The 9,146-nt window shown below is 46.0% G+C and overlaps 1 protein-coding gene across 1 annotated transcript in view; it reads right to left on the bottom strand.

The window, feature by feature from the left end:
* SMPDL3B (sphingomyelin phosphodiesterase acid like 3B) overlaps positions 1–9,146 on the bottom strand; it is a 37,789-nt gene that overhangs the window by 9,591 nt on the left and 19,052 nt on the right. The window contains exon 2 of the mRNA XM_019650119.1: positions 196–263. Coding sequence (XP_019505664.1) covers positions 196–263 — 68 coding nt within the window. The remainder of the gene's footprint in view (positions 1–195; positions 264–9,146) is intronic.

The following is a 9,146-nucleotide window of genomic DNA, read 5'->3' as shown; positions in this document are numbered from 1 at the left end:
AATGATGGTGCCAACTTGGGCCAGTGAAGCAACGTCCTCCACAACTAGACTGAAGAACAAAAGGACAGCAACTTGTCTGTTCCCCTTCCCCCCAATTCTCCAGCACTGTTCCCATCCCCCCAATTCCCCAATAAAAATCTTTAAAAAAAAAAAAAAGAATTCTCAGGTGGACTCGTGTCCTTCTTGTTACATTACATCACAAGGCGTGTAATTGTGTGGTTGTCCCACCAGCTTAATAATCTCAATGTAGAAGTAGGAGTTTCCTAGAAGAAGAGGAAAAAGGGGAGGAGCATGTCTCAGGCAGAAGGAGCAATCCCTGCTAACACAGAGATGCTGAAATATCCCAGGGAGCTGTGTTGGGTGATATTGGGGTTTGGATTTCTGAGCCGGGGAAGCAGGCAGGAGGCAGGCCACATTTGGCTGTAGAGCTGAAAGCTGTGGGGAGCCAAGGAAAGGTCTTAGCTAGGGGAGAGACACCACTCAATTAGCATCTTAGAAAGCTGACACTGGCTCTGTGGGAGATGGATTTTGGGGAAGACCAGGAAAGAGGCTGGGCAGAGCCCTGCTGAAAAGTGGTGAGGGTTTGGGGCCGGCCAAGTGGCTCAGTTGTTAAGAGCTCGCTCAAGAGTTTGAGCTCTGAGCAACAGCAGTTCAAGTCCAGCCCAAGCTGAGCTGCTGCTAAGCTGCCAACAGGTGGCAGGATGGCTCAGCTTAAAAAAAAAAAAAAGTGGTGAGGGTCTCCATTAGAGAATTAGTAGGAAGGAATTAAATAGACTGGCTGGGGAATTGGTTGAGGTGTTAATCTGTGTTCTTGCTGTATTTCTTTTTAAAAACCCAGTTCTAAGTAGGTAGCAAAGTTCCCTTCCCTTGGGGGAGGATGTGGCCAGGTAGAAGACAGCCACCTCCAGGCTTTGTCCTCTGACCTCTGAGAGGGGATAGTGGAGGGGATATTGGAAGTCTCTATACGAGAAAAGAGACTGGCCCAGCCAGGACAGCAGACTGAAGTCATTCAGTTCCAAACATGTCCAAGCTGTCTCCAGGAGAGAGCAGGTTTACAGACATGAAGTTCCTTGGACGTTTTCTTGGGTTCAATAAATATTGGATCCATATTAGCTTCTGGGCTCTGGGGACACAGTGGTGACCAAAAAAAATGTCTCTGCTCTCATGGAGCTTACAGTCAGCAGAAGAGAATGACAGTCCATAGACAAATCCACGAGGCTCCGGGCCTGGCAAAGCCCCCGAGGTCAGGTTTGCAGCAGAACCTCCAGCCCCTCAGAAATGTACAAGCTTAGATGAGGAGTATATCAACAGGGCCCACAAACAACCAAACACTAAAGGCCCATCCGCGTTCATGGCCCCGGGTCGCCCCAAGGAGGAGAAGAGCATCAAAATAACCACCAAGCAGCGGGTTCAATTCCTGGCCCGAGCTGAGCAGCCGCTGAGCTGCCAACAGGTGGCAGGATGGCTCAGCTTAAAAATAAATAAATAAATAACCACCAAGACTGAATGCTCTGCCAGGGCAGAGGGAAAGGGACTCAGAGACCAACTGGTGTTGATTTAATGAAAAGAAGGCAGTGTAACTTTTCTTGCACCAGAACCTATGGCCTGATTCGTAACACTGAAAGGTATCTAGGGCACATCGAGGTACACCTGAAAGGTAACCCAGGAGACTGGTGGCGAAGGAGGGCAGGCAAGGAGTCTAGGGCAGGTGGATCCCTGAGGACCGAGCAGGGAGTTGGCAATGACTAGGCTAGAAATTGGAACAAGGAGGAGAGCTCTGAAGGGGGCTTAGACGTTCCTTGTTTACCCATCGAGGGGTGCTAGAGTCCCACTCAGCTTTTGGCTGGATGTAGGGGCTTCTTTTAAATACCTCAGCTTTTTGGTCAGTGTCCCCAAAAGGCCCTCATCACCATCATCACCACTAACCCATAAGTAACGTCTGTGCAAGTAGAAAAAGGCACCCCTCTAAACCAGGGGTCGGCAAACTGTGGCTCGCAAGCCACATACGGCTCTTTGGGTACGATCCGCCTCAAAAGTTTACCGATCCCTGAAGGAGCCAATCCTGTCCCTCACAACAACTTAAAAATTATTTGACTAGGGAGACCGCATCATGGATGGGGTAGAGGCTTCATCACTGCACTGTACACCTGAAGCTGATGTTGTATAATATTGTATGTCAACTATAAGTGAATATANGGGGTTGGATGACAAACACAGGGCCCAGGGCCTAGTAGCTTTGTAAGGCCCATGGAAATGTCTGAGACCTGAAAAAATAATACATTGGCTCCAAAGTTTAGGAAAAAAACAATGCCATCAAAATCAATAAATCAATTCAAAACCAATATTAAACATGAAAATTTCATTAAAAGTCATATATAATGTGAAATCCTTTTACTATAACTTGTGATGGGGTCAGGGAGACTCACAAAAATCATTCCTAGGGCCCAAGAAGGTCTTAACCTGACCAAAGGTGAGATTGCTTATGGTCGAAGACAAGAAAAAGAAGGCAGAAAGATACCTGCCATTTATTTAGCATCTAGTGAATGCCAGATGCTGTGCCAAGCGCTCTACCCATGCAGCCTCAGGACAAAATTATGAGATACATTCTATTATTGTAACCATTTTACAGATGAGGAACCTGGACTAGTTAGCACCAGAGCTGTGATTCACACCTTGTCAAAACAGAAATGAACATGGTGTACTTTACTCTGCCACCAGCTAGCAGTGTGACCTTGGATACTAAAAAAAAAGAAAGAAAAGAGAGAGAGAGAGAGAGAGAGAGAGAGAGAGAGAGAGAGAGGGAAACCCTTAAACTTTTACAGAATTTTATCATGTACATGCATGACCTCATTTAACTATCACATTTAATCTCTCCTCTGCTATTATCGCTATTTTATAGATAGTGAAATAGAGGCTCAAGGTCACATAGATATTAAAAGGTAAGACCTAGGTTTTCTGGCTGGAGGCAGCAGGTTGTTTTGAGAGGGCATGCATGAAATTTGGAATCAGGAAAATCTTGTTTTGAATCCTGGCTCCTCTACAAGCAATGGCAAGTTGAACAAGAGATTTCCTCAGCTGAGCCTCAGTTTCCTTATTTGTAAAATAGGGACAATGATGTCAGTAGCAAAGGGGTAGATATGTGGATGAAAGGAGAAATCTCATATGAAACACCTGGTGGTGGGGTGGACAAGCCAGCCTCAATTAGGGCTTACTCCCTTGGCTACTCTGACCCCCAAGTCTCTGTTTCCTCAAGTGTAAGATGACAGTATAACGAAGGTTATCTGGAGGCCCTGCAAGTTCTCATGCTCTGTGGTTCCATGACTTTTGTCTGTTATTGTGTATAACCCACACCACCAACCAATCTCAAGGTCCCTATTTCAGTCCTTTGCTTTTGACTCTAAGCAATAACCCCAAACACTTCCATTGTTGTTCCTCCTCTGTAAACAAAGGCCCTCCAAGACACAGAGAGTTCGCTTGTTAAAACCAACCTTAACTGACCCCTTGCATCAGCGATGAGGGTTGCCCTTTCCTCACAACAGCCCTAAGAGGTAGGCTTACCACTTTGAGGGAAATGTTTTCCTCCCATGCTGACCCACACTGAAAGAACTCGTCTGTTTCTAAGCAATTAAAAGCTGAAATGTAATGCAGTGTTGCACAGCATATATGTGGGAGGAGAGAGGAAGCCAGAAGTTGGTGCCAAACTCAAGCTCTTGGCCAGGGACGATGGAGGTAGAAACCCCACAGTTTTATGCAAAGCAGGGGTGATTGCTATCTGATTGGACTTCATGCATTTCATGAAGAGATTCAGATTCTGTAAAAACTTAGAGGTGCTGTGGAATTCTTTTTCAATTGAATTTTGTTTTTAAATTATAAATATATACATTCCAGATAGTTTGGAGAAAAGAGAAAAAAAAAACAGTACCTATAAAACCCACCATTCCATGAGAACCCATCAAAGGGGCATGATACGTAAGGCAGCTAAGTGTTGTGAAGATTAATAAACAGAAACCTCATTTAGGGGTGACCGGTTAGCTCAGTTGGTTAGAGCGTGGTGCTGATAAAACCAAAGTTGCTGGTTCAAACCCCACATGGGCCACTGTGAGCTGCGCTCTCCTTAAAACAGTCAACTATGCCATTGTAGCATGAAAGGATTGTGTAAGCAATTACAATGGCTGTTCCTCAATTAAACAAAAAACTTTAAAAACAACAACAACAAAACAGAAACCTCATTTAAATTGGAGCTGGGAGGGCCTGTAGGAGGTGCTCTCACACCCTACCACTCACCATTAATTACCCTAAAACAGGAAAAGGCTTACTGGTACTTTAGATCTCCAACAGAAAGAAGTTTTTCTATTCTGTTACTCCAGCAGGAAGAAGATGGATCTTTTTCTTGCCTGGCAACCACTCAGCCAATGAAAGACTGTTACAACTCAGCCAATGAAAATCCACCATACTTTGAACTACCAGTTTCCTCCAATGGACTCTTTGTTTACAAAAGCCCCTCTGAACTTCCCCTTTCCTCTATAAGAGCATGTTACAGCCCTTTGTTCTCTGGACTTACTGTTCACCATTAGACCACATGTTCTGAATTGTAATTCTTTGTTGTTTCTGAATAAACCCGTTTTGTTGGAGAAATATCTGGCTACCTATTTATGTAAGGTCAATAGTACAGAATTGGTCCTGCCACTTTCTAGTTATGGGCAAATGTTGTGTCCCTCTGAGTCTCATTTTCCTCACCTGCAAAATGGATATAATGGTGATAGTACCCACTTTACAGAGACTATAAAAATCAAATGTATTTTTTTCATTTCATATTTCAAATAGGCTTCAAATAGTCATATATCTAGCACCTCACACAAGTGTGGCCCATCACAAGTGTTCAGTAAATAAATGTTAGCTCTTCTTGGCTATTTTCCTTAATGTTTGTTTGTTTCTACACAGCATTATTTAAAACCAGATTGAAATTGTTCAGCCTGGGTCCAGGTCCAGAATCAGACATTAACTAGATGTGTAACCTTGGGTTAGTTACTTAACTTCCCTAAGGCTCAATTTCCTTGATAATCCCTATGTCACAAGACTGTTGTGAGAGTATTCTGTAATAATTTCAGCAGTGTATGGCACATAATAAGTAGTTAATAAGTGTTATTTATTGTTTTCAATTTTGCTATATTGTCTTGAAACTTTTCTACCTGGAGGTTTTACCATAATCTATTCAGCTATTCCATTATTATTAGCATTTTTCATTAGTATTATAAATATGCAATGATATTTTAGTGCATTTGGGAAAGGAGGGATTCTTTTTTTTTTAAGATTTTTATTAGTGAATTGGGGAGTGGGAACAGCGCTGGGGAATTGGGGGAAGGGGTACAGACAAGTTGCTGTCCTTTTGTTCTTCAGTCTAGTTGTGGAGGACGTTGCTTCACTGGCCCAAGTTGGCACTATCATTGCGCTCTTCCTGGGCGAGGCAGATCAGTCGCTGGCTTCTGGACGGCCGCTCACTGCGGCTGCTGGCCGCTCACGCTGGCTGCTGGCCGCTCACGCTGGCTGCTGGCTACACACGGTAGCCCATGGCAACCCACTGCAGCAGGGGCTGCAGCCTATGCCGTTGCCAGCGACTCACGGCAGCCCAGCTCCAGGTTGAGCTGTTGTTCAGCATCTTAGCTGTAGAGGGCAGTGTCACTGGCCCTCATATGTGGGATCCGAACCGGGGCCCTCTGGCGTCCCAACCCAGTTCTTAACCAACGCGCCACTCAGCCGGCCTGGGAGGGATTCTTTTTAACCACTAAGACCCTGAGCTGTGAGGTTGCCCATTGACATTGGATTTTTAAGAAAACATTTTTAAAAGTGAAAGAGTGAGGGGGTGGAAAATTCTTTCAATCATTCCCCTCCCAAACCTCCAGTCAGACTGGCAGGTCTCTGAGTCCCGCAGATGGGAGCTGGGTATCTGCCTCCAACTGGAAGAGGACTGCCACTCTCAGCCTTCTCCCAAGCAGATTACCCTCACAGGGGATGACACATCCTCTCAGGGCTTGTCCCAGAGATATTTCCGCCTTTCAGTCACAGCTTTTGGATCTGAGTCCTTCCCAGGCATTTCACTCTGGTCTCCTCTCCCCCAAGATCCTCCCCACTGGCCTCTGAGATGCCCGACCACATTGACAGAGCACTTTGCCAAGGCTTCCAGCTGCTCCTGGGTAGGGTCTGAGGAAGTAGACTGACCAGGAATGAGCTCCACCGGGGCAGGCAATGAGCAGAACCCTGAGCCAGTCCTTCCCCTCTCCACTTCAATTTCTGCAGCTACAGAAAGGGTGCTGGATCATTTCTAAGTTCCATTCAAAGGACTACAGAAAAGAGCAATCCAGCATCCTAAGGAAAACTACAGTTCCAGCTTTCCCACCAACTCTCCTCTAACTGCATGGAAATCTAACAGGCATCTTAAATTGGATCTATCCCAAATCAAACTGCCATCTCCTCATCCCACACCTCAGCAAATGGCGACTATGTCCTTCCAGTTGTGAGACTAAAATCTTGGAGTCACCCTTGAGTCCTCCTCTCATGACCACCATCTGTCAGTGCGTCTTGACCAGAATCAGACCGTCTTCCACCACTCCCACTCTTACCACCCCGGCCAAGCCACCATCCTCTCTCACTGGATGGTGACAGTAGCCTCCCCACTGGTTTGGCTGCTTCTCCTTTACTGGGGTAAGCTACCATCCCAGCTTGCCCAGGACTGCAGGGGGGTCCAGGGCCCTGAACTTTAAGAGCTAAAACAAGGAGAGCCTCAGGCAAACCAAGATGAATTGGTCCCCCGCCTTTATGGCAACAGCCTGAAGGTCCTTTTAAATATACAAAAGTCAGAGCCCATCACAGCTCTGCCTTAAACCCTCTAATGATTTCACTCTGAGCCCTTAAATTGTCTACAAGTTTGTACATGAGCTGGTGCCAGTCCCCCATTTCCACCCCCGTGATCCTCTCATCTCTACCACCCCCCCTTGCTCACTCTGCTCCAGCCACGCTGGCTTCCTTGCTCATCCCCACACACGTCACCTGTGCATCCAGCTCAGGGCCTGTGCACATTCCAATCTCTTTCTGGAATGTCCTTCTCCAGATGACCACACGGCTCTTTCCCTCACTGCCTCAGGTCTCTGCTCAAATGTCACTTTATTAGACAGCCCTTCTCTGGCCATCCCGTAAGTATTTCTTCCCCCAGGATATCCCTTTATTCTGCTTTATTATTCTCCGTAACACTTGTTATCTCTTGGAATACTAGGTATTTATTTGTTCATATGTCTTTTGGTTTGTTTCTCCCCACGTGAAGGAATGCTTCACAGGGCTTTGTTTGTTGTTTTCTTTTCTTTTCTGGTTCCTAGAATAGCACACGTTACATAGAAGGCCCTCAACCAATACTTGTTGAATGAATTCATGAATCTTCCTGCCACCTTCTACCCCTACCAGCTTGCTGGCTCTTACATATAAACACTTCCTAGCAAAGTCAGTGTCCCTCCCCTGACCAGCTGTCGCCTCCGGTTAAAATCTGCAGGCTCAAATAGCAGCCCCACCGCCTACTAACCCTCTCACCTTGGCCTTCCTGTCTTAGCTTTCTCCCTTGCTATTTTTAGCAGCTTTCTGGGAGCAGCTTCCAGGAGCCCCCATCCTGAGTTCACAGTACAAAACAAAGACGTGACAGGCATTTGCAGCACCTACCTGGCTCAGCCCTGGCGACTCCCCAGTGGGCCAGGAAAATCAGCAACCTGAGCAGCCTCATCCTTGGAGCTCGAGACATGGGGTTCTCCAGGAGCTATTGTTCGAGCCACAGTCTTCCTAAGTAGGTGGTGGTGGTCACTGAACTTCCTGCCCTGCTACTCGGTGTTCCCAGCCGGCCAAGACCTCTGGCTCCTCTGGCTTTTCCTCCTTTGCCCAGCAGCGTGCGAGCTGGGTTTTCTGGAGGAGAGGCACCAGGCAGGCCTTTGGACTCTGAAGTAGAAAGCAGCACCTGTCCTGCCAGTTCCTCAGAGCCTGTCAGTACAGCCAGCAACTGGATTCTCCAGGGAACTTACTCATCCAACCCCAGTCGCCGAGAGGCAAGTGTCATTCATTCTCAGAGTTTTTATATTGCCCCACCCCAAAAGCCTGTATAAAATGGCTGGCCTTTGCCATCAAAGGAACTTAACTGCTGGTTGGGGATGGAGCTGCTTGACCACAAATGAACCAAGACTAAGAGTCATCCGTTCATTTGTGCTGGGAACCATGTCCCAGGGAAATGGAGGGGACCCAGGGCAGCCCCTGACATCAACAGAAGGTGGTAAACCATTGCACTGTAGCTCAGCATGTTAGATGGCTTGACAAGCCCAGAGGAGGGATCTAACGCAAATGAAGGAAAGTGAGAGGACTTCTGGGAGGAGATGACACGGGCTTAATATCTTCTTTTATTATTGACATTGTCAAACATAAACAGTAGAGAGAATAGTGCAATAAACCCCAGAGTACTCATCCTTCAGCTACAGCAGTTATGAACTTATAGCCAATCTTAAGTCATCTCTACCCCCAACCCCAACCTCGGTGGATTCTTTTAAAGCAAATTCCAGAGATCATATCATTTTGCCCATAAACACTTTAGTATGTATCTCTAAAAGATAAGGACTCTTTTTTTCCTAACACAATGTTAATGCCATTATCAAATCTAAAAATAAATAATGGTAGCTGCTATCCCCAGGTAGATATTTGGTCAATGTTTAAATTTTCCTAATTACTCATAATTATTTTTAAAATTGGCGTATTCAAATCAAGATCCAAACCAGGTCCACACATTGCATTTAGTTGACGTGTCTCTTAAGTCTGTCTTAATTTGTAGACCTCTCCCCTCCCTCCTTTTCCCTTGTTCTTTGTCAAAAAAAACAGGTCATTCGTCCTGTGAAATTTCTCAGGTTCTGGAGGATTTGGCTGATTGCTTCTTGGTGGTGTCATTTAACATGTTACTCTGTCCCTATATTTCCTGTAAACTGGTAGTTAGGTCTAGGAGTTTGATAATATTCACGTTTGATATTTTGGCAAAAAGAATTCTCGGGCTGGCCGAGTGGAGCGATGGTTAAGAGCTGGCTTGGGATGCCAGAGGGCCCCGGTTCGGATCCCACATATGAGGGCCAGTGACA

This window comes from Hipposideros armiger, unplaced genomic scaffold (genome assembly GCF_001890085.2).
Source record: "Hipposideros armiger isolate ML-2016 unplaced genomic scaffold, ASM189008v1 scaffold_138, whole genome shotgun sequence".
NCBI classification, from domain to species: domain Eukaryota; kingdom Metazoa; phylum Chordata; class Mammalia; order Chiroptera; family Hipposideridae; genus Hipposideros; species Hipposideros armiger.
Note: the sequence above shows the minus strand (reverse complement) of the source record. Positions and strands in the feature narration are given on the sequence as shown.